At 34.8% G+C, this 26,947-nt stretch overlaps 1 protein-coding gene across 13 annotated transcripts in view; it reads left to right on the top strand.

Annotated features, from left to right (window-relative positions):
• PTPN13 (protein tyrosine phosphatase non-receptor type 13) overlaps positions 1 to 26,947 on the top strand; it is a 227,929-nt gene that overhangs the window by 96,088 nt on the left and 104,894 nt on the right. For 10 of the 13 annotated variants that reach the window (XM_043572243.1, XM_043572242.1, XM_043572250.1 and 7 more), the window contains exons 4-7: positions 5,614 to 5,679; positions 7,916 to 8,101; positions 12,387 to 12,474; positions 23,474 to 24,037. In XM_043572243.1, the coding sequence (XP_043428178.1) occupies positions 5,614 to 5,679; positions 7,916 to 8,101; positions 12,387 to 12,474; positions 23,474 to 24,037 (904 nt within the window). The remainder of the gene's footprint in view (positions 1 to 5,613; positions 5,680 to 7,915; positions 8,102 to 12,386; positions 12,475 to 23,473; positions 24,038 to 26,947) is intronic. The other 3 variants (XM_043572251.1, XM_043572248.1, XM_043572246.1) reach the window with 1 other exon arrangement.

The following is a 26,947-nucleotide window of genomic DNA, read 5'->3' as shown; positions in this document are numbered from 1 at the left end:
CAGAATGTCCCACAGGCATCTCAGACTCACTAGATCTGAAACTAAATATCTTTTCACACACTGGAAGCTTTCTCCTCTTTTGTGTGCTCCCTGTAAATAAATGGGCCATCATTTCCCCAGTTTGCAAGAAAGACTCTTAAGATGTCATTCTTAACTTTTCATTCCCTTCAGGCCCTCATTCCTAAATCTAGTCAATTAATTCCTATTGATTCTAATTCTTCAGTGTCTCTCACATCCATCTATTTCCGTTAGTCCTCAGTGCCTCTACTTTGTCCAGTCCATCATGAATGACCAGTGCTGCAAATACTTTCTAATAATCTCCCTGCCTCCAGTCTTGCCCCTGGCCAGTTCATTCTTTAAACTAGCCAGTGCATTTTTGAAAACTCATATTTGATATTGTCCCTTTGCTACTTAAAATTATTCAGATTCTTGGGGCGCCTGAGCAGCTCAGTCGGTTAAGCATCCAACTTTGGCTCAGGTCATGATCTTACAGTTCGTGGGTTCGAGCCCTGTGTTGGGCTCTCTGCTGTCAGTGCAGAGCCCACTTTGGATCCTCTCTCCCTTTCTTTCTGCCTCTCTCTCTCTCTCTCTCTCTCTCTCTCTCTCTCTCTCTGTCTCCATCTCAAAAATAAATAAACATTAAAAAAAAGTTTTGATCTGCATTTCACTTGAAGAAACTTTAGACTCCTTACCATGGTCTTTGAGGGTTCACTGCACCAGCCTTCTCTCTGAGCAGTCTTTATCTCAAACTTTATGCCTCAACCATTCTGGATTTACTTCAATGTCTTGGATGTGCTAAGTGCTTTCTTTCTTCTTAGTCTTTGCACATTCCTTTCCTCCAGCCTCGAATACTCTTTCACACCATCTCAGCTCTTGCCTCATCTCCTCATTGTCTGGCTAACTTTTCCTGTAAATCTAAAGTTTTCTCTTACACTAATTGTACTCTCTTGTACACCACATTATCTTGTCTTGGTTACTGAAGTAGAAGGTTTGAGATGGAAGGGACCCTGTCTCATTATTATAATACTCATTATTATATTGCCTCTGCTCTATGCTGGTAGTTCTCAAAGTGTTGTCTCCCAGCCATCAGCATCAGCATCATATGGGAACTTGTTAGAAAAGCAAGTTTTCAGGGGCACCTGGGTGGCTCAGTTGGTTGAGCAACAGACATCAGCTCAGGTCATACTCTCACAGTTTGTGAGTTTGAGCCCTGCATCAGTCTTGCTGCTATCAGCACAGAGCCCGCTGTAGATCTTCTGTTCCCCTCTCCCTCTCTGTCTCTCCCCCACTCACACTCTCATGCTCAAAAATAAATAAAACATTCTTTAAAAAAATTTTTTTAAAAAGAAAAGCAAGTTTTCAGACCCCACACCAAATCTACTAAATCAGGGACCACAGAGGTAGGACCCTTATCTGTGTTTCACCAGATGATTCTGATCTGTGATAAAGTTGGGGAACCATTGCTGCACTCCATATCTGCCTCTTAGGAGATGCTCAGAATTTGTTGAGTGAGCAGAAACAATTAAGGATTTTTTTTTTCACCCAAAGATATTTATGCTTTGTTGCTATTAAATAGCCACAAAATCTCAAGGGGTTTTGCTAAAAGGAGCTATGTAGCACATATAAAGCAGTTCTTATTTCTTCAGAGAGATCACTGGGTGGGAGGGATCTGCATATCAGACTGTAGTATCTTACCCAGTGTCTTATGGTCAGTGAGCCAAAGCTTTGAAGACTTTCCAGCTCCTCTTTACAGAATGGATGTAGAGGTAGAGGGTATTCTTTGAGCCTTCTCAGTGATGACTGTTTCATTATTATCCCATTTTGTTTTTCAACAAATATTTATCAAATGTGGGTTCTGAGTAAAATTTCTGGCTTTGTCACTTGAAAGATGTGTGACCACATGCAACTTGCTTACTGTTCTATGCCTCAGGTGACTTATATATAAAGAGACGATGATATTACTTCATAGTGTTATTAAAAAGTTAAATAAAATAGTACTTAGAACAGTACTCAGCACAGTAAGCACCCACTAAATATTATCTATCTCTACTATATGTCAAGTGTTATTCAAGGTCCTGGGATAGAGTAGTGAATAGGACAAAGTCTTTCCACTGATAGAGTTTACATTCCAGCCCATTATAACTAACTGTAAAGATAAAAACACATTTTTTTCCCCATCAGTTATATTAACTAGCTCACTCAAGTGCCCTCCTGTCCATGCACGTTTTCTTTGTATCTTTATCTCTGACTCTTCCCTTTTCACATATCCACTTAATTGCCTAAATTTCTTAAGTCCAGTTCCCAAGACTAGCCATCCTTGTCCTTTCCAATGCCAAAGGCCTGAAAACTAGGATAACTGATGGTAAGTTCCAGTCTGAAAGCCAGCAGGCCTGAGACCCAGAAGAGCTGATGTTCAAGTCCAAAGGCAAGAAAAAAGCTGGGCACCTGGGTGGTTCAGTTGGTTAAGCATCCAATTCTTGATTTCCACTCAGGTCATGATCTCACGATTTCTGGTATCGAGCCCCATGTCAGACTCTCTGCTGACAACCAGAGCCTGCTTGGGATTCTCTCTCTCCCTCTCTCTCTGCCCCTCCCCCACTCATGTACGCTTTCTCGCTCTCACTCTCTCTGTCACTCAACATAAATAAACATTAAAAAAAATTTTTTTTAAAGCTTATGTCCTAGTTCAAAGACGGTCTCACAGAAAGATATTTTCTATTCCTCAGGAACGGGTAAACCATTTTATTCTATTCAGCCTTCAGATGATTGGATGAGGCCCACCCACAATAGAAGAGCAATCTACTTTACTCAGTCTACTTAATTAAGTGTTCATATTATCCAAAAAACTCTCACAAAAATTCCCAAAATACTATCTGGGCATCCTGTGGTCCAGTCAGGTTGATACATAAAATCAATCATTAAATACATACATAGATGATCAGCAGATATACAGTTTTATAACCTAATTTTAATAATTGTGCTACTAACTTTATATAGTCATTAATAAAAATTAATATATAGTAACTCGTTTAGCATACTGAGAAGTAAATATAATAAAGAATCTTAGAGCACTATCTCAGAATCACAAATCAATATTAACGTGTTAAAAGAAATATATTTGAATATGTAACTAGTTTTTTATGCTAAAGCCATGAAGTATTTTTCATATATGTGGGATTCACATATGAGGTTCTTTGAAAAGAAACCGAAACTGAAATATGCCAATAGCCTGCACTATGCTATCTTGAACTTAATGTACATTTAATTAAGTCCAGCAGGCATGAATTGAATATCTACTGTGTACAAGTTCTGTGTTAGTAGTTGAGAAATATACTAAGCTATGTAAAAAACGCTTCCTCCAAGAAGACAAACATGGACACATCTTAATTATATTACAGGCAGTATTAGTTAACTGTTTTATTAGAGATGCAAATGAAATATATCTGTACGTGCAAGAGAGAATGCTTTATCCTGTTTGGGAAAATTTATATGGCATACATCTCTCGACCATCAGTAATATGTAGGAATTTTATTGACAGATGGAAAAAAATTCTTAGTAGAAAGAACTGCTCAAGAAAAATTGAGAGAAGGTTTTATTTTGCCAACAGAAAATTATTTCGTAGTGCTGAAGTGTTTAGGTTGTAATCGGTGGAGGAATATTACAGAGGAAAACTTATAAATCTGTCTAGAAAATGGAAATGGAGGCAAGTCAGACTGACTCTTGTTTATCATTATAAAGAATTGGGATTTTTTTTAAAGATGGGAGCTATGAAAATATTTGAAAAGAGGAACAACTTTTCTAATCTGTGATTTGGAATAAATTAGGAGGCAAAGTTAGAGTAGGTTAAAGTGCTGTGAGGTTATAAAGAGCCAGTTTTATTTGTGCATACCTCACCCATTTCTAAAGAGGATTTGATACAGTTTCCAGAATTAAAAAATAAAAATGAGAAAATAAGAGCAAAGTAAAAATAAAGACAAGAAAATAAGATGATGTTGGAATAAGATTGGTGAAAAAAAATACACATAGTAAGGGGCGCCTGAGTGGCCCAGTCAGTTAAGCACCCGACTTCGGCTCAGGTCATGATCTCGTGGTTCTTGGCTTTGAGCCCCACGTCGGGCTCTGTGCTGACAGCTCAGAGCCTGGAGCCTGCTTTGGATTCTGTGTCTCCCTCTCTCTCTGGCCCTCCACTGCTCACACTGTGTCCCTCTGTGTCTCTCAAAAATGAATAAATGCTAAAAAAAATTTTTTTTAAAAATACGCATAGTAAGATTACACAGTATTGATAGAGATGGGCTAAAAGTTTAGCTCTAAATTTTTTCACAGGAGGAAAAAATGGGAAATGATTACTTATAGGATTAACTGTCCTCACTTTCATCTCACTTCCTGTCTCACAGGAAAGAAGTAGAAGCAGTCAGAAGAAACTTTTCCCAGGATCTCACTACCAGATTACTCAGCTAAATTCCCACATTCTGTGCCTCCTTACTACAGTTGAGCCACCCTGTGCTTCTCTGTCCCGCCAACTCCTTCCCTCCTTCCCTGGTGCTGTACCTTCCACCCTCTCCCACTTACTCAACAGTGCTCTCCCAGCAACCTTGCTCTCTCCTGCACTTCCAGTTTTCCCTGTCGGATCACTTGTATCAGCAAAAAAATGTGTTGTTATTTTTTTAATCTTTAAGAAGCAAACAAACAATGCAAGTAAAATCTTTTTTCACCCAACGTCTTCCTCCATCTACTACCCCATCCATTCTTAGTAAGAAAAATGCTAATCAAAATTTCAATTAAAAAAAAATTTTTCAGTGAGATTTTTTTTTCCCGTTTCAGATTGGCAAAAATCTAGATCTTTGTAGCACATACTATAGACAAAAAAAAATTTTGTGAAAAAAAATCTCTTACATGTTGCTGGTAGAAATGCAAAATACTACAACTTCTTTGTAGGAGAATTCAACAATGTGTATCAGAATTACAGATGATTTACTCTTTTATTCATAATCTCTGAGAACCAAGTCAAGAGAAATACCTGCATGTACAAAATGACATCACCTATATCTCTTGTTAAATTAAAAATGCAAGTGCAGAGTAATTTTAAAGTTTCTGACATTTTATAAAAGGGGAAAAATTAAAAGATGTATCTGTGGGGTGCTTGGCTGGCTCAGTCTGTAGAGCATGTGACTCTTGATCTTGGATTCAGGAATTTGAGCCCCACCTTAGTCATAGAGATTATTTAGTTTTAAAAAGAAAGGAGAATACTCTGGTTTCTCTTCAGATCTAATAAATCTTTCACCTTTTATTTAAAAAAAAAAGAAATATACAGTATTAGTGTGAGTTTACATAAAGAAACCTTAAAATAAATAAGAACTAATAAAATTATTGACAGATGATAGGCTAGGAAATAAAGGGGGAAATTTGTTCTGATCATTTCTAGTCTTATTTTCTATTTTAAGTTCTTACATACGTTTATGCAAAATATGAAATGATTAATTTCTCAAATCATATGTTATACTTTATCTGGGACAAAAAGTCATGAATATATAGTACTTGCTAATTTTTTTAGTACTTGCTAAAGTTTTAAATTTTATTTTACCATAATATGATTTTTAAAATTCTATTCCTAGATCCATATTTATTCTCTTGGAATGACATTGTATTGGGGAGCTGATCATGAAGTGCCTCAGAGCCAAGTAAGTCAAATTGTCACATCTGTACAACTTCACCCTTTTTAGAAAGTTCTTCCCTGTATTTATATATGTTCTACAGCATATTATCAGGCATACCAGCATTTCTGTGCTGTTCCATTAATAATGTCATACTCTCAGAAGGAAATAATAAAATTCTAAAGACAATTATTGTTCTCAGAATGTTCTTGGAATTGTATCAGTTGCTACTCAGGTTTCAACCATTTAGTCTGTGAAATGTAGTGGCCTCTTCAAAAATTACAGCAAGTCCACATAATTTCTTCTAATTTAATGACTTATAAGAATGATTGTAGATGTTGATGATTTCATTCTTGAACTAAAGTGATAACCTTTTTTGATGCAGAAGCATAGGAATAATAGATCTCAAAGTATATACTTCATTACCTTTTTTTTCTTGTCCCTTCAAAAGTATACTTCGCTAAGCCTATGGCAGCAAACACCAATATTAAAGCAACACTCTCTGAAGTCTTAGGCTCCAATGACCATTGGGCTGTTTCTAGTCCTTATTTTCTAAAATAACTGATTCCTAAAGACCCAATATAAACATAATAACAAATAGTAACTGAAACTATAAAAATAATTTATTTCAGACTGTCTAGGTGGCTCAGTGAATTTAGCATGTGACTTTTGATCTCAGCTCAGGTCTTAATCCCAAGGTCATGAGTTCAAGTCCTGCACTGATGTCTGCATTGGGCTCCATGCTGGGCATGAAGCCTACTTAAAAAAAAAAAAAAAGATAACTATATTTCATCAGAGCAAAGATTTAACATACATAATTAGGTTTTATTTTAGGCATTTAGAAGTCGAAAAGAAAAATAACTAGGTGTAAGGGTTTGTTTTAATTAAATTAAGAAGTAACAGGCATTTTAGGCTTTTATTCTAAAAGCCAGATATCCTAAGATCCGTGAAAGATGGATGATGTCTTCAACTTGGTTCAGTCTCATTTTGTATCATGAAAAACCCTCAGTTTCAACTTGATAAATAGAAGTGAAAAAGTTAAATTATTACTGGATATATTGGTATCATATATTATACAACCTAACATACGTGCAAAATGTGATCACAGCCTATGGCTAACACTTTATACTCTTCAGATAACTGAAAATTAAGTCAGTATCAATAATGTATAAATTGGAGAGGAAGTATATAAGTTTTCACTAGTATTTTGCTATCAGAAATCATAGTCATTTTGCAAGTATTCAATACCAATTCAAAAGTTGAAGCCCCGTCTTGTGTCAGACACTGTACTAGTTAGTAGGAATAGAATGGCCCGTGCCTGTGGAGTATATCAATGAGTCTAGGCATTAAATAACCAGTTATAACAATGCGTGAATGCTGTGGTAGGGAACTGGAGGGTGCCATGGAACACCAGAGTCAGAGCCTTTAACTAGATTTAGAGGGTTAGGATGTGTTTATTAAAGGACACTGCATCTAAGGTGAGATCTAAAGGATGACATAATATACAAATGGATGAGAAGCGGAAAGGAAGGGTCACAGGGAAAGCATGTTTCAACCAAAGTGGATGTACCAGTTTAAACTCCCACCAACAGTGCTTTTCTCCTTATCAATATTATCAGTCTTCTTTTTACCCATTCTGTTTAGTCATGTAGTGGCTTCTTTTTGTGGTTTTAATTTGCATTTTTTTGTATGCTTATTGGATATGTGGATATAATGTTCTACAAATCATGTCACCTAATTAAAAAATCTTACATTCCAGTTTCTCTGATTCAGCAGCATAATGAGAACTGATATTTAAATGACTTGAGTCATTGCAGTATTTGAAATCTAAGTTATCATGAGAGTATCAAATTGTATTTAATATATAATGAATATGTTACATTTTATCAATTGTTAGGAAATCATTTATTCACCCAAAATGTACACACACACTCACATAACTGCTTACCAAAATATTTGAATGACCTAGGAATTCCATTTCTTTATTATACCCTACCCCCCTAGCCCCCCTACCCCCAAAAACAGTTTTTCTGTAATACTTCCTGTCTTGGGAGATGTGTGTTAACCATCTTCTGCTAATAATTTTTTTGGATTATGAAAAGATAAAATACACTAAAATGTACATACTGTTAGATAAGGAGCTCATTTCTTCCGAGTATTCGAAATGTGTTTGGTGTGGTTCCTATGACTCCTGAAATGGCTTGACTTTGTTAGATAAGATTTACCCACACTTCTGAAAGTGCCTTTTCTTTCTTTACATTAGCCTATCAAGCTTGGAGATCACCTCAACAGCATACTGCTTGGAATGTGCGAAGATGTTATATATGCTCGAGTTTCTGTCCGGACTGTCCTGGATGCTTGCAGCGCCCACATTAGGAATAGCAACTGTGCACCTTCATTTTCCTACGTGAAACAGTTGGTCAAACTGGTTCTGGGAAATCTTTCTGGGGTAAGCCACAGTTCCGACTGATGCAGATAGTCATATTTTAAAATTTAGCAGAGTATCACAGGATTTTCTTTAAAGATACTATTGGTAGCATTTTCTCAATGAAGATGAGGACAGGAGAGTAAATTTCTTGTTCTAATGTCAAATGGTTTATTTGAAATGGCACTTAAAATTTAGAAGCCCAGTCAATTGACTTAGTCTCCTAGATTTCGTAAGAATTAGTCTTTTTTTTTTTTAGAACTGTATTCCAACAAGTACTATAGAGTCACAGCATGTTAGAGCTGAAATCATCTGCTCTTGCGTCCTTTCTTACATCCTCAGCAAGTGGTTCTGTCTATTATGAAAAACGCACTGACATACAAAATGGGTTTTCACATTAATAACGCACTTTCTGTTGCTCTGTAACCTCTTACTTGGCCACTTACTTGTCTGGACAAGGCTATACCTGAAATCCTCTCCACCCTCTGGGGACACTGTCACCTGATGGGCAGGGGTGATACATGCTTGTATCTCTGCTAGATTGCCCCAAGACCTGGACTCTCCCATTCTCTTTCTTGTCTCAGATGTGAAGAATCCCCAAAATAACACACACGGTATTTATCGTCCCACCTCTGCGTTTCTCGAGCTACATTCTATCCCATTTGCCTAGTTTCCCTTGGTTTCTGATATCTGTTTAGATCCGAACTTCATCTGCTCTTACCCTTTCAAGTGAAGTCCTTCTCCTTCCTGTGGACCACAATTTGCTACTGTCACACAGTGTTATGATGGCTTCTTACTTCTTCCCTAGGAGTTCAGCTCTGTCATCTTAACCAAGATGTTGTATGGCTGGCAGGGGTATATCCAAATTCCATGCAGTTTGCCAGTTAACAAGAAACAGGCTCATAGATTCTTCCGGGCAAATGGTTTGTAAACTGTACCCCATGCAGCCTTGGTACTTCTGTAGTGAAAGGAATACAGGTAGTAGAGGCCGAGTGAATGCGATTGTTGGCTGCTGATTTCCCCTCCTTAACTAGAGCTGCCTCCAATTTTAATTGATTTATTTGTTTATATTCCTGCATGTGACTTAAAAAAACAAACAAACAAAGGTAAAACTACTAAAAATCTATGAAAGCCCTCTATCCAGACCAAAGTTTCCTAAATATTTTCAAATATAGTTTTGTTTTTAAAAATTCCTGTGTGGGGATGCCTGCATGGCTCAGTCAGTTAAGCATCTGACTCTTGATATTGGCTAGGTCATGATCTTAGGATTAGTGGCACTGAGCTCCACATCGGACTCTGCACTGACAGTGTGGAACCTGCTTGGAATTCTCTCCTCCTTCTCTCTCTGTCCCTCCCCAACTTGTGCTGTCTCTCTCTCTTGCTCTCAAAATAAATAAATAACCATTTTTTAATTAAATAAATAAAAATTCCTTTGTGATCAAATAATTTTGAGGAAAATCTAATATTTAAGAGAAATTAAAATATATTTTCACTGCAGAACTTCTCAGAACCTTTAATACACTAGACTGTATTACCTTCAAGAATGATATGCCTACATGTAGGTGAAACATTTCCCAAACTTATTTGTGTCTTTTTTTTTTTATAGATTTTTCCCATAATACTAATGATCTGTAAAGCTCCCTTTGAGAAGTATTGATCTGTACTAACTCACTTTATAAATAAGGAAATTGAGATTCACACAGCTTATGGGATATATGTTTCCTATTAGTCCAGGGATCTTTCTGTTATACCACACCTCCTCTAAGACTTGTCTTGCTATTTTTTTGATACAGTAAAATTGTTGAAAATACTTTTTCTTCCCCTTTCCATGAAGAAATATTCCTCCATGAAATTCTCTTATCCTTCTAATAGTTGCCCATGTTAGATAAAAGATGTCTATCTCTTTACATTTAGTATTTAGGTCAGTTTATTGCAGTAACTATATATTGCTCATCTACATATGAAACGTGCTAGATACTGCAGATATATATAAATTTGAATAAAATGTTTGTTCTACCTTCTAAGAGCTCTTATTTAAAGACCATTTGCTTAATTATAAAATGCAGAGAACGGTATGGAAAGCAACATACCATTTGAAGGTTTGAGGGGAAAGGATACAAATTATGACTGCATTGAAAAATAGCACTTTGAACTAGATCCAAAAGTCTAGATAGAAAGTAATCTAGGCAGAAGGAAGTAAACCTAGATAAGTGCTGTGAAGTAGGAAAGAACAGGGTATGTTTGAGGAACAGTATTAAGTCTGTATGGGGAGTGTTGTGGGATTGGTTAGTAGGAGAGAAGAATAGAAGGGGCAATTAGAGTTCATATATAGGGAGCCTGCCTTTCCAGAGGCAAATTTCTACTAAGAAGAAATAACAACGTTCCAGTCATCATTCCATTGCTCTTGCTAATATCACTGGACAGAACTCCCAACAGCTACCGTTTTGTTTTTTAATGTTTACTTATTTTTGAGAGAGAGAGAGAGAGAGAGAGAGAGCAAGGGAGGGGCAGAGAGAGAGGGGGAGACGCAGAATCTGAAGCAGGCTCCAGGCTCTGAGCTGTCAGCACAGAGCCTGACGCAGGGCTTGAACTCATGAACCATGAGATCCTGACCTGAGCTGAAGTCAGATGCTTAACGGACTGAGCCATCCAGGTGCCCCTGGATTTATAATCCATATGCAAACAGGTTTCACTAATGGAGCAATATTAAAATGTGTGTGTTTGTATGTGTGTAAACAAATGTGTATGCATTCCCCTGGTGCCAGATTTAAATAATTTCTCTTCATCATTATCTCTCCTTCTTTTTCTTGGAGTTTTTACTCTAATTGATCATCTAAATAAACCTAGTGTTCTAATTTTTCATCCCTAATTATGTGGAATTTGATCTAAGTTGATACACTTTTATTTATTTTTTAAAGGTAATATGCTTTTTTTTCCCCACCAATACATTTTTAATTTATTTTTTTTTAATTCCAGTATAGTTAACATACAGTGTTATATTAGTTTCGGGTATACAATATAGTGATTCAACAATTCTATACATCATTACTCAGTGCTCAGTTGCTCATCATGATAAGTGTACTCTTAATCCCCTTTACCTATTTCACCCATCCTCCCACCCATCTCCCCTATGATAGGCTTTATTTTATTTTATCAATTTTTTAAAGTTCTTACTTTATTAATCTTCTCATGAGAAATCTGCACAATCACCACAGTCACTGCAGAATCTTTTTATTCCTTCTGTTGTCCAGTCTCCTGCTCACTGCTAGATACTTCATTTCTTTTTGTCAACACCAATAATTGGCCTTTGCACTGTCGCCTTGACTTTCTTCGTTCTGTTCTTGTGTTCCTTTCACTGTTTTCTTGAGGTCTTTTTCTTCTCAAACAGGCCATCTCTTTGTTTGGGTTCACTTTTCTTTGCATAATCCAAGGAATCAAAAATCATGCCAAAGCCAGTTGTCTTACCACCACCCGAATGAGTTCTGAATCCAAATACAAAGATGGTGTCTGGTGTCGTCTTGTACATTTTGGGTAGTTTTTCCCAAATTTCTTAGGTACTATCGCCTTTGGGGGATGAAGAACATCAATAACCATTTATTTCCGCTCAAGTACTCGGTTGGTTATGAACTTCCCAGTCCGGATAGCTAACTGTGTCGTTCATGATGGCAACTGAGCTTCAAGGAGCCAGGGAGGAAGAAAATAACGTGCTTTATTTCAAAGGAGTACCCTTAGTTAAAGTTATTAAAGCTTAAGACTACTTAAACATTTTATTATAAAGGAGATTTAAAAGAGCATTGATTTAAATTTAATTGTCATCCCTCAATATGTCATTTAGTTTAAAGCATTTCTCAAATGTAATTTCTGGCAGGAAAAATCTGGTAAATTATTTTTGAAAATAATTTAAGTCAGTACCCTCAATGCATAGTTAAATCAGGAGAAAATTTATTGTACCAGAATTAATATGATTTTAAAATTATAATCTAACTTGAGAGAGTAATGTAATTATCAGGAAAAAAAAAAAAAAACCTCTTCAAGTTTACTGTTTTCAGATGGAACTCATTTTAACTACTTCAGTTTGGCTTTCTTCTATTACTCTGCCTTGCCTTTCATTTCCTGAAGAGTAATTGGCCAGAACTGAGCTACATAAATCCTGTTGAAGGAATACAAATTAACAATAGTAAGTGTTGAGTGTCTTTAGTTAATGTTTTACTCCAAAAATTGTCTAACTAATGTCATTCTGTAGACAATTACCATGAAAACAAAAGGCAGGTTGTTTTGTCAAACTTGATTTTTGATTATCTGTGTACAGACGGATCAACTTTCCCGTAACAGTGAACAAAAGCCTGATCGAAGCCAGGCTATTCGAGACCGATTGAGAGGAAAAGGATTACCAACAGGTAAGAATATATTAATGGGAAACTTTTGAGCTTTAACCTTATTTCATTGTTTCTTTTATGAAATCATATTTACCTGACTTGGAAATCTGATAATTGTGACCATAATTAGAATACATGTATGCAGGGGCGCCTGGGTGGCCCTCTCTCTTTCTCTCAAAATTAAATAAACATTTAAAAAAAAAACAGAAAAGAATATAAGTATGCAAAGTGGAGGCAGGGAACCGACAGGAACAGTAACTATATTAATATATAAATCCTTTAAAATTATACAGAAAACATTACTAAGACAGCCAGGACTCCCATGGTAAATCATTTCCTTTCCAATATTGTTATTATAGCAATAATATAATTTATTTACTTTATCATGGAATTTTATATTAAAAATAATTTTTTTTTTGAGAGAGAGAGCGTGAGAGAGCAGGGGAGAGGGAGAGAGAGAATTCCAAGCAGGCTCTGTGCTGTCAGCCAAGCCCGTGCAGGGTTCGAATGCATAAACTGTGAGATCAAGACCTGAATCAAAACCAAGAGTCGGATGCTTAACCAACTGAGCCACCCAGGAGCCCCAAAAATGCATTTTAAAGCAAGGTGAAATAAGCACATGGACAATATTGAAACAAAGTTTCAGAAAGCAACATTACTTTTACTGCACTCTATTTTGTTTCTTTGTTTCTTTTTTTTTAAGATTTAATTTTATTTTTTTAAGTAATCTCTACACCCAAACTGGGACTTGAACTCACAACCCTGAGATCAAGAGTCCCACCCTCTCCCAACTGAGCCAGCCAGGCGCCCCTACTACACTGTTTTCTATTCTATTTCTTATTTTAATCGGAATCACAACCCCCTAAGTCAATTTCATTACCAACTAATTTTATGACTTGCAGTTATCAAATACTGTTTTAGGTTATAAGATACTTAGTAAATAAAAACTAATGAAAAGTGGTTTTGCTGTTACAAACAGCATTAGATAATTATGGGTACTATATAATCACTTTTTTAAGAAAATGATTACAAATCCCAAACATGTAAAATGAAAGCAGAAAAAAATTAATTTTTACATGAAAATTTCTTTTTGTGTTAAATTTCAAGCTTGGCTTATTTATGAAATGAACTTTTGTTTTTGCTGATTATCTTTGTTCTCTGTTTCTCAAGCAATATTGACAATTTTGATAATCTAAACATGAAAAATATTTTATAGGTGAAGCATTTTATTGTCTTAAATCTTGGGGCTGTGCAAAGTAAATGTAAATATTGCTTAGATATATTCTAATAAAACATTCTAACTGATAATAGATTAAAAAGCTAAGATGTTTAACTTTTTAATTTAATCAGATAATCAGGGCACAGCTGTCTTAGTTAAAGCCTATGAAAAAAGTCTCATTGTGAAACATAAATATAGCCACTTGTTTATCTGAACCAAATGTTTTACAGAATTCAGAACTCTTATATTGAGAAGGAAAAATGTGCCCCTCAGCAAGTGTACTGCTTATCTTGAGAAATCAAGGAAAAGCAATAAAATCATTTCTGATGGAGTGATTCTGTAATGGTTTAGTTAGTTAAGTGGCTGTTTTGGTACTTCTGTTTTACTTATGGAATAAGGACTACTTTTTTGAAAAAGTACCTTTGCTTTCATATCATCAATATAATCAATTTATTTCTGGTTACATAAGGTTACTTTTCTAATACATATATTATTTATGCATGGGTCAAAAAAACAGAAGGCAGACTATATGTGTGTATATATATATATGTGTGTGTATATATATACACTATATAGTATAATGTAGTATAGTGTTAAAATAAAGGGAAATATTTTTACCTTCTTCTTATAGGTAAAAATATTTCCCTTTATTTTAACACTATACTAGAACTTGAGATATTGATATAGCGTGAACTTTGGTGCCAAGAAGAGCAGCATTTTGTTAATCCATCAACTTTTCAGTCAGTCTCCTGTTTTAGAGCTGAATAATAATAGAAAATTATAGTTAAATGTCAATGGCAAGCTGGAAGAGTCTTTTTCAAGAAGACATAGTGAATACTTTAATAAGTGAATGTTAGATTTAAAAGAAATGATTTTTCTTTCTCTTATTTATCATCTTTCTGGTTTCTCCTCCCTTTCCCCCATCCCTCTCTCTCCTTCCCTTACTCTCCATTTCTCTCTCTTCTTCCTTATTTCTCATTCCTTTCTTTCTCCAATCTTTTTCTGGAATTCCCTTCTATCATCTCCTACTATCATTAAATGGCCATGTTATAGAATTGAAGTTGGTTTTCTTGTTTGTTATCTGTTGAGTTAGTAACTATAATGTTATATTATTAATTGTTAATTTTTAAGTATTTTTTCCTTAAAAAAAAAAAGAAATGTTCCTATATCTGAGTCCCCCATTTTCTCCCTGTCCATCATATATTCTATAGAAAACAAAAAAGATCATCATGCCATATTTAAAGACTTAAGTGTTAACATATTTTAGATTGTATTACTTTCAATCACTCAGAGTCTTATTGTTACAGACAGTAATTATTACATACTATTTTAGTGTTGATAGTTTGAGCTGAATCTATATCTACTCTAAAACATACTTTAAATAGAAGGTTATTTTATTGTCATTTACATTTATACATATTTATACATATTTTTTAATAAATGTGTATACAAAATTAAGCTTTCTGGGCATGTAGATGCTAAGGAGAAAGAATACCTATTATATTAAGCACACAAGTTTTTGTAGATGAAAAATGAATATTTGTCAATTCAATGGATATGAGAAAAAGTTTTATAAGACTATTAGATTTCATAATACATTTGTAATACAATTTTAATGGTTCCATAAAGAAATATATAAGACTCTATGATTTATTGTTTTAGATAATCTATGTTTAAACATTAAGTTGTATGAAAAGTAAAAAAAAAAAAAAAGCTGTAGTTCACCATCTTGGCTCATATTATTAGACTATTTTCTTACTATAAAAACAAATATATCAGAAGTTTTAGGGGCGCCTGGGTGGCTTAGTCAGTTAAGCATCTGACTCTTGATTTTGACTCAAGTCATGATCTCATGGTTTGTGAGTTTGAGCCCCACTGAATCAGGCTCACGCTGACAGTGCAGAAGAGCCTAGTTGGGATTCTCTCTCTGTCCCTCCCGCACTCACACACATGCACTTTCTCTCTCCCTCTCTCTCAAAATAAACTTTAAAAAAAGCTTTAAACCAAATTATTAATGCCTTTTGTGATTTTGTTTTTATAATATTAAGAGGTATTCAGTATTATTATCTAACAGTTCTTTAGAATGCTTATGATTCATAGACTATCCAAATGCAGATAATTTTGGCTTGACTGTAGTGAGTTTAAAATTTTGACAGAGAAATCTTTAGACTGTCCATTGATTTTATATCTAGTCATATCCTTTTATTGGAGAATTAAATCTCTATACCAATACTCAGGAGAATTTGTAAGGAATTACAATTTATCATTCAAGATAAACCAAATTTTGTTTGTGTTTACATTTTGGATAGAATTAGAGGTCCTTATACTTAAACAATAGCCTTTTTTAGATCACGTGTCATGGAAGAGTATTCCTCAGTTCTTAGCCATTGCTTTGCACAGTAGTATTACTGCTCAAGGGCTCTCTTAATTACCTTTAACAAATGTATAAAACCACATCTCAAAGATAGAATCAATATAATATACCACTTATAGCCAGTACCAGACAAGCAATTAGCAGCTAATAGTCAATGGTATATACTAATATAGCATATATAGTTAATATAAAAACTTTAAGATTAAAAAAATTACCTTGTGAAGAAGAAATATTCTTCTAGGACACCAGTGTTACTTTTGGGCAGTGCCAGGGGTTGGTTTTGTGTTGTTGTGTTTGTTTGTTTGTTATTTTTTTAATGCTTGTTTGTTTGTTTGTTTGTTTGTTTGTTTTGAGAGAAAGGGAGAGTGTGGGCAGGGAGGGGGCAAAGACAGAATCCCAAGCAGACTCCGCAATGTCAGTGCAGAGCCTCATATGTGGCTGAGTTCCATGAGATCGTGACCTGAGCCGAAATCAAGAGTCGAACACCTAACCAGCTGAGCCGCCCAGGTGCCCAGGCAGTGCCAGTTCTTAACTGTCAGTGGCCACTTGCAGCACAGGGCCTTGTTATACTACATCAGTACTAAAACATTCTCTTTGATGCAAACCAACCTGAAACCTTTATGTAGTGATAGCTTTAGTTTATTAGGTTCCTAGCCACAGTTTTCAGTAAAGAAAATTTCAAAATGGGCAGTGAGATACAAAATTAGGTTAAAAGAAGTAAGCGATTTTAGGGTTAACGCCTGTATCTAAGTGATTTGGTCGTTAGATTGAAACTTAACAATGACATTTTTTATCTATCAGTAAATGACCTTAAAAGGTCTTTCCTCATATCTTACCTCTCAGATCTGTTACAAAAGCTTAAGGCCTAAACTATTGGGCTGTCTGCCCCCATTTTGTTATTTTATACTGCCAGTGCTGATAAAATGGCTTCAGTAAGCAGAAAGAAATCAGACGTTTCCTGCCAAGCTTAAGGCGGAAACCTACACCATGATCAGATCAGCATGATAGTGCTTCAGAACTTGGGTGTATTGACAATATCATGTTTCTTTTTTTATGTACTTGAACACACTTGTGAGGACAGATGGGTAATCGGGGAACCTCTTTTAATACTGAAATGTCATTTTGAACTTAGCTTCTAGGGGACACTTGAATTTTTGAGTCTTGTGTGAGGGGAAAGGTGAATGATGGTATCCAAGTAAGGATGATGTTAATCATATATAAACAATAATTAAACACAATGTACTTTACAAGGGAGATTTTTTTTAATTTAGCTAAAATAAATGGACTATGTTCTATTAGGAAGACTTTTTATATTCTTAAAATCTTTTATTTTTATTCATTTTCCCCACTTAGTTTTTAGCAAGCTGTGTATTCTCCAGAAGGAAAATGTTTATGGATTCATTTTATATTTGGATGCTCATAATTGTATGTAAAATAATTGTATCTGTAAACTCTCTGAACTCGGAGCCTTTTTGAGAGATGAAAAATTCACCTGTAGTCACCATTTATCCTGTTTTGAATAATTTGATTTTTTTAAATTATACAGTCTAAAACTTTTGTTGGGGATCTTTTGATTTCTGGTTTCATGATTTCTTCTCAAAGGAACTTTTAAATTCCCCCTTGGTAGATAATTATATGCTGAGGAAAATAAAACAGAAATGAAAGGGAGGAGGAATTTAGAATTTTATGTTGCCCTTATTCAGAAGATCTCATAATAGTTCATTAGGGGTTAGTTCATTTATCCTGTCCTCTTTAAGAAGAAAGTTATGTCCACGGTTTTGTAACTGAAGTGAGAAACAGAAATTAAGTGGCTTGCCCAAGCTCACGGATTGAATTTGGTAAAGCTAGAATTAAAACCCAGGTGTTTTGACAGTAATCTTTCTGGTAGATTATGCTACCTAAATTGGCTTTAAAAGGTTTCAAGAAGTTATGCATTCAATCCATTCTACAATCATTCTTTTGGAACGTCTTTAATCAGGAACTAGAAATACAAAAACAGGTAAGATGTGGTTTCTTATGTTATTGTTCCAGTGGGGGAGGGGTGAGGAAATGAGTGGGAGTGATGACAGATACCAATATAATGGATAATTTTAATATAGTGAAAGAAATGCCCTAAGAGAGGGCCAGAATGCTCTATGAATATAGTGACAGGAGCTAGTAATTCTCCCAGGATGGGAAAATATTAAAGAAGTTTCCACCTGAACACTTTTACGAGTAGTTCCAATGGCACTGCCTTCAGAAATAATTAACTTCCTATAATCAAAATGGGTAGTGAGCACAGCTCTTAGATGTACTTAATGTTTTCAGTGCTGTTTACTGCCTGTTAAATAAAATAATTGTAATAGCCCAGCTATTATATGTATATACGTAATACATATAATAAAAATATCTGGAAAGCAGTTGAAGAAATTGCACTTTATGCAGCTCAAATAAAGTTAGTAAGTAAGGGGCACTGGTGTTAACAACAGTACATGGTTCTTGCTCGTCTAACAGACTTGTGCACCTAATAAATGAGTCTGGAATTCCATGTTTCTCCTCACTTAAAGGGCCAGATTCTATATTTGAACTCTCATTTTTAGTTCCCAGATTAGTGACATTTTTCCCACAGTGCTTTAGCAATTCAAGGCAACCATGATATGTTCTTTGATGTTGTATATATTTTATCCACTTGTGAAATGTTAATCAGGCAAATACATACCCAGTTGTATAGTTGAAGATAATGAGTATCATTGACATGAAAAAATGCACTGAGACTCCTGCCAGTTAGTAATATGTGATTTAAAAAAGGTGTGTTTAGGGGCGCCTGGGTGGCTCAGTTGGTTAAGCGTCTGACTTCAGCTCAGGTCATGATCTCACAGTCTGTGGGTTCGAGCCCCGCATCAGGCTCTGTGCTGACAGCTCAGAGCCTGGAGCCTGCTTCGGATTCTGTGTCTCCCTCTCTCTCTGCCCCTCCCCTGCTCATGCTCTGTCTCTCTCTGTTGCAAAAATAAATAAAAACATTAAAAAAAAAATTTTTTTAAACCTGGTGTGTTTGTACCAGCCCAAATCCATCTCTCTGTTACCTACCTGAAGGTTGTCTTTTTTTTTTTTTTTTCCTCATCTAAAAAGCAAACAAAAGCAGTCATAGGCCAATAGACCCACTGGAGAAACCACTCCAAACATCTCTTTCCTAACTCTTCTTTTTTCTTCCTTCAAAAAATGATCTACACTCAGTTTCTGCCTTTAATGCTTTTGTGGTTGATAGCTCTTACAATTTTACTTTAGAGCATATACATACCAAGTATATACATATCACTTTGAACCTTGTTTCACACGTCCACAAATTTTTGCCCATTTTCCTCAAGAGTATCAATCCCTCCCCCGTCCCTTCTTTCTTTCTCACTCCCCTTCCTATTTCACCATTCCTTCATTTTATTGGCTATCAGAAGAGACATTATTATGGTTCAAAACTATCTTTTATTAGTAATAGTCATGAGACTTTAAGTTGGCTATCATAATGTGATTTTCAGACATGGAGAGCAAATTGAACCATGGTTAAATTTGGCATATTTTGTAGATGGAGAGCAGCAAAGTAGTGCAAACTTTTAAATGGATTATTTTCTTTTATTTATTTTTTAAATTTTTTTTAATGTTTATTTATTTTTGAGAGAGAGAGAGAGAGAGAGAGACAGAGTATGAGCAGAGGAAGGGCAGAGAGAGAGGGAGACACAGAATCTGAAACAGGCTCCAGGTTCTGAGCTGATGCAGGGCTCAAACCCATGAACCTTGAGATCATGACCTGAGCTGAAGTCGGATGCTTAACTGACTGAGCCACCCAGGCGCCTCTTAAATGGATTATTTTCATTATAATTTTGTCCTACCTCACAGAATTTAAAAATGATAATTTTCTGGACTTTTAATAAATAGGAACTGAAATATTTTTATATCTACTACTTTGCATAAAGACAAAAACCTAGCATTTATAGAGCAGTAGTTATTCAAGAACCACCTTATTAGCAATTAGTTTTAAATTTTATATGGCTGGTGAGAAGACATGGTGCTTTTAGGATCCCATGGCCCATTAATATATTATTAGTAAATACTAATGACCTAAAAGAGAATGATAAATCTACCTGTTACAGATAGAATAAACTCATGGCACATGTGGTGATTATTTCAATAGTGGTCAGAGTAGGCCTTACTGGAGAAGTCATATTTAAAATAAAAGTATAGAATAAGAAACAAGTAATCATGAGAAAGGTCTGGACCATTCAGGGCAGAGAAAACAATATGTATAAATGTCCTAACATAGAAGAGAGCTTAACAAGAAAACCCGTGGCCTGGATGGAATAAAAGAAGTGGAGATGAGACTAAGAAAGATTCAAACAGCAGACCTGAAAGGAGTCCGATTTTATTTTGAGTATAATACTATGCCTTTGAGACTTATTAAAAAAAGGTAGTGGCATCATGGAATTTATCTTTAAGAAGATAACTCTGACTGCTGAATAGAGAGTGGTTGGATGAAGAAAGAAGGGGGGAGGCCTATCCAGAAGCCATTGCAGTTTTCTAGTCAAGTGGTAATGTTAACTGGGAATAGGGTGATGCCAGTGAAAATCGAAATAATCACATGGAGTAAGTTATCTTTGAGAAGTTAAATAGCCAGTACTTCTGATGGATTTGATATGGGCAGTAAGGATGATGAAGGATTTCAGGATGGTGCCTTTATTTCTGTTTTGAGCAATCAATTGGATAATGATGCCACTTTCTGTAACTGGAAAGATTGGTGTTGAATGGATATCTCTGGATGTGGGAAGCAAAAAGTTGGTTTTCAGCATGTTCAGGTTGAGGTGCTTCTAAGATTTAGTAATAGAAGTTCCAACTATGTAAGAATGGAGCTCCCAGAAGACATTGGTGCCAAGAATTTAAATTTGGGAGTTACCATTATATAGATAATACTTAAAGCCTTGTTAGCAGATGAAATTATATAAGAAAAGAGTGAAAAGATAGGGTTCTAAAACTGCTATCTGAGGACATCCAACATTTGAATATCTGATAGAGGAGGAAAAAGCAAAGACTAAGAATGAGCAGTCTAAGAAGTAGGAGAAAACACTCTTGTAAAGAGAGGATTGTTCTTTATTAAGTGACTATCATCACCATCAGTTGTTGCTGATGGGTACTTGTTGCTGTAGAGGTAGGTAGGATATGGATATAAAATCATTGGATTTGGCAATGTGGAGGTCATTAGTGATACATACGGAGAGTTGCCCAGGTGTGGAGGAGTTGGAAGTTAGCTAAAGTCAGACTACTGAATGAGAAGTAAGAAATTGGAGACAGCAGTGGCAAGAGGGAAATGTGGTAATAGGGTAGAGGTTTTGTTTAGTTTGCTTTTTATTATAGAGACATTAAAGAATGTTTATGTACTAATGGTAATCACTCGATAGAAAGAGGGGTTAATTAACATGGAGGACGGAAGTTAACCAAAGAAGCAAAATCTCTGATAACATGAAAGGAGAGGGGATTGAACACGTATTGGGAATTGGCCTTCACCTGGTAAAAGATTTCATCTTTTGAGACAAGGGAAAAGATTGGCAGACATGGGTAGATGTATAGAATTAGCCATGGAAAAGTGAGAAAGCTCTCTTCTGACAGATTCTATTTTCTGGTTGGAATATGAGATAAGATCATCAGAAAAAAGAAGAGGGAATTAAGGTGGGAAAATTGAAGAATGAGAAAAAGTGAAGCATGGTAGAGAGTGAGTGAAATTACTATTAACACATGGTGCTGAGTGTCCAACTTGTTTGACTATGATTTTATGACATTGCCAAAATACTCACTTGTTTGATTTTCTCTAAGTTTGGCTACTTGTTGGTAGCTAAGTGGTAAAAGAAAGCAGATTGTTGAGTTCGTCTGTGGTTGTATGACCCTTAAGTCCTTTCAATTCTTATTTTTTATATAATGTATTCTATCAATTTTGAAGAATATCTGTTCTACATTTTTAATAAAATTCTAAATTAATGAGTTTCAATATGTGGTTTGTTTAAGAATGTGATTTATCTCTAAAATACTGTAACATAAACATGTGTTTATCAGTTTTAAATTATCTTAGATTAGAAGCTAGAGTCTGTGATAATCTATGTCTAGATGTGGTGTGGTATATTCTCAGTGATCTTGATATGACATGCCCCAAATATTGATGTTATACTTATTTGCATTTAAAAAGATCCATGTTCAGGGAAACATGAGTTGCAAGAAAAGCAAAGTATTTGAATCTAATTCTCCAGTAAGCAATTATTTGTGGACCATTCTGAAATAAATTCACTTTTCTAAGATTTTTAAGGTAAAATTTGAAGTCAGAGAATTAAAGCTTATAGCTATCGCCCTGAAGAGGCAATTGACTTATACAGACCAATTACTAAGGAATTTAGTATTACTAGGAAAGTTTTAGTCATTATTTTATATTGTGTACATAGCAAATAGGTTATTAGAGAGGGATCACAGAAGGTCACACAGGAAATCTTCAGTGTTTATGGGCTACTGGGTTAGTAACTCTGAAGTATTTTTCTACATTTCTTTTTCTATAGTGGAGCCATAAATATATGACTTTTTTGTTATTCACTTTATGGATTTCAAAAATTAATTTCTGGTTGGACATTTTTGCTGTGTCTCAATGCATTTTTAGACTCGTGCCTTAGAAAAATTAGAATGGCTTACCAGTTTTTAACTACATCAAAGACTAAAGAATAAAAAGACTTTATTCTAGTTGACAAATATTGATGCATTATGTTTAAGACAAAAACTATTTTAGTACATGATGGTCTGCCATGGAAAAATTAAGTTTTTTACATAATTTAAACAATCAAATTATCTGGATTTCAAACGTTTCTGAAAACGTATCTAATTATAATAAAATTTTGATACTTAAGGATTCTAAATGCTAGTCCTTTTTTCATCCAGAATATAGCAAGAATTCTTTGTTTCTTCTTTAAAAATATTTACTTAAATGACCAGAAAAGACCAAGGCTTTATGTTGAAGTGATACATGTTTGAATTATACCTTTAGAAGTTAAAGGAGTATACTCTACCTTCTATTATTGTGCCAAATCATTTCATGGATAATTAATATTCTGCCAAACTGGATAGTATCAGAAACTTTTGTCTAGTCTATTTTTAAAAACCAAATAATTCACCTTTGAACATAAAATAACACTGCTCAAAAAAGTAAGTTCACTACATTCTTGTTTTCATTAGGTAAGAAACATTGGACCACGAAAAGTTACACAAACATAACTTCTCTTTCCACTTCCACTATCGGCACCATCCCATGTCATCTCTGATCCTCCATTAGGAAATTTAGAAAATTACCAGCACTTTCACTGTCAATAGTAAGATTACATTCCAGTTATTTTCTAAAAATTCTGTACATACATGATAGATTCTTATCATTCCAGGAAGAAGCGCTACTTCTGATGTACTAGACATACACAAGTCTCCATTCTCTCATCAGACCTTTCTTAACAAAGGGCTTAGTAAATCTATGGGATTTCTGTCCATCAGAGATACACAAGATGAGGAAGATTATTTCAAGGACATTTCATCAGATAATAATTCTGCACGTGAAGATTCTGAAAATACCTGTTCCCCTTACCAGTTCAAAACTAGTGGCCCAGAAAAAAAAACTATCCCTGGTATTGATGTGCTTCCCAAGAAGAAGATTTGGGCTTCATCCATGGACTTGCTTTGCACAGATGAGAGAGACTTTTCTGGGGAAACCGGTGGATTCCGACAATATCTCCCTGAAGCAGTAACAGTGAGGACTTCAACTACTCCTAGAAAAAAGGAGGCAAGATACTCAGATGGAAGCATAGCCTTGGATATCTTTGGCCCTCAGAAAGTGGATCCAATGTTTCATACTCGAGAATTGCCCACTTCCTCAGCAATATCAAGCGCTTTGGACCGAATCCGAGAGAGACAAAAGAAACTTCAGGTTCTAAGAGAAGCCATGAATGTAGAAGGTTAGTAATTTTGTGTGTGTTTGAGAGAAAATTGAATTGAAATATTTAAAATTGTGTTTTGAAATAAAGAAGGGTTATTAAACCATTCCACAAGTCTTATTTCCACTGTCAAACCTTTATACCCAGGTTAGTCTCTTTGTCGGTTTCTGTTCTCCTTTCCACCAAAACTGTAATAGAACTGTATTGCTCCCACAAAGTCATCTCTAATAAGCATCCTAGTCTGGGCACTTTATAGCCCTACAATATTTGGGGTAGTAGATTTTTAAGATTGTAATCTTCTCAAGGCAGGAGCCATATTTTCTTCTTCTTTTTAATCCTCCACAGCACCGTCTATCATGCACTGCCTCATAAGAGGCTCCCCTAAAGGACTGGTTCATGGCAATAAGAGGCAGTTAATCAAAATCAGAAACTCTAGGGAGGCAGAGTGGCATGGTGATAATGCAATAGTTCCCAAACCCCAGCTTCAAGAAACAAACTTAGGGACACAACTCCTGAAGATCATAATTTGTTTGCTCTAGAATGAAGTTTTAAATCCATATTTTAAAAGTCATAGTATTTAGGTTTATAGATCTAAAGACAGACAGCCTAGGTTTGAATTATCTATTGCATCAGTAGCTACATAATCCTTACTTCGGCGACTGGGCTTAATCCCTCCAAACGTAAGTTACCCCATCTGTAAAATGTGCTTAACCAAAATAGATGAATTAGGTAATAAATGTGAAGTGATTAATAAATCAAATTATTACAATGTTAGTATGAGGGGCATAAAAAACAACTTTATAAATGATAAATTCCTTTTTTTAAATGTTTATTTATTTATCTTTGAGAGAGAACAGGGACTGGGGAGGGGCAGAGAGAGAGGGAGGGAGACAGAGAATCTGAAGCAGGCTAAGTGCTATCAGCACAAAGCCTGGCATGGGGCTCAAACCCATGAACTGTGAGATCATGACCTGAGCCAAAGTCAGGCACTCAACCCACTGAGCCACCCAGGTGCCCCTATAAATGATAAATTCTTATTATTTGCAGGACAAAGCTCTGGTTCAAAATACCTGATTCACACACAAACCTCAATATATTGAGTAGAATAAAATTATGTTTTAGACATAGATAATGGATAGAGGCTATTTTTAACTTAAATAAATGGAAGAGAAAACAAAATTAGACTTACCAACCTAATCCTCTATATTTTTGAAGATTAAAGCTATGTTATCTTCCAAAGTTTGTCCCAGACAAACTTTGGGACATAGTTGAAATGTCACTTTAAGGTGCCTTCTAGTTTAGCAAGAGTAGTGGCATAATCAATCGTCATATTCATGTTTAAGGCCATTGTTCCAGTGGAATATTTTTGATTCATAGATTACCTTTAAAGTGCTTTGCTAAAGGTTTGTTCTGTTACTTAAGCTTAAGCATAGCCCTGGGCTGAACATACTCTACATGTTGTACTTTACTTCTAATAAAAGAAGCTTTGCTTCTTTTTTTTTCAATTCAGGAATTGCAAATTAGTGATGAATTTGAAATAAAGGAAATTATCACTTAATTGATATTATGGGTATGTATATATATACACATATATACATACATGTATATATACATATATGTGTATATATACATGTATGTATATATGCATTTTTAAAAATTAGCCACCTTTATGAGATTGTTGTATATAATCTTGATCTGAAAACTTTCAAGGATAGAAAATAAGAACTTAGAAATGTGTCTTATGAATGATTTTACTGTTTAACTCTGATGAGTAAACTTTTAGAGTTATGACAGCAAACAATAGGCACTTTCTATAGCTTAAGGTCTCCTCTTTCAGAAGTTGTACTTCATGATTATTTAATGTTACACAACAGCTAGCATATGAATAAAAACTTCGCCTGACCTTCTTATGAACATGCCTTCATAGAGACATTGATGTGAAGAATTCTTGCCCATCATGGACAAAAAAAAAAAAAAAAAAACAACAACGAAACCCTTAATTATTCAAGTAGATAAAACCATGATAGTCTCAGAGTATAAATAGTGGAGATACATACCGATATAGATGACTGGTTCTAACATATATGTGTTTTTTAACATGTGAAATATATTTTCTTAACATGCAAATATTAAAAATTAACTCATAATTTCTAATGTTCTCGTGTGTGTTTCAAAAGAATATTTACTTATTATTTGGTAAATGAATAGTAGTGTGTATTAGTGAAGTCTGAGGAAAAATGTGTTTTTTTAACCCCTTGAACCTTGGTTTGAGAGTTAAACAGTAAGAAATTAAACACTAATGGAAATATTTTAATCTGTTAAATTTCACTACAGTAGTCTGATATATTTTGTTTGAATAGGTAATTTTTTATTACCTATAAAATGAGTATTAAGCTAAGCAGTGTCCTAGTTTGCATATGAGCCTTTTATCAGGGATTGTGTGCCAGGCACAAGTAAAAGAAACTTGTTTGCATCTTGTTTCCAAATATACATGTATATCTACAAAGATGATGTATATAATGTTATTGACACTTATTTGTTAAAAATGTGAACTTGTTATGAAACCTAACTTCCAGATTTAGGAATTTTATATTTATTACAAGAAATACAAAAAAGATTTCTTTTTCAAAATAAAATATGCTTTGAATTGTTTGATTCAGGACCATTTCCATTGTGAAAGGCTATTGACAAATTTTCAAAAACATTTGTTCTCACAAAGAATCTATACATTTTTCCCCAGAGTATATTTTATAATCAAGTTAAACAAAACACCTTGAAAATGTTGGTATATTATGGAAATGCTTACACCATCTTTAAAAAACTCCATTATTATACAGTAACTTGTAAGTAGTAATAAATTATATTTGCTTTAGACGAAAAATATTCTTCAAAAAGAATGTTTCATGCTTATAATTCAAAAGCAATTACTCT

The sequence above is a fragment of the Prionailurus bengalensis genome, chromosome B1, assembly GCF_016509475.1.
Source record: "Prionailurus bengalensis isolate Pbe53 chromosome B1, Fcat_Pben_1.1_paternal_pri, whole genome shotgun sequence".
NCBI lineage: Eukaryota > Metazoa > Chordata > Mammalia > Carnivora > Felidae > Prionailurus > Prionailurus bengalensis.
The sequence above is the reverse complement of the archived record's forward strand: the minus strand, read 5'-3'. Positions and strand labels throughout refer to the sequence as shown.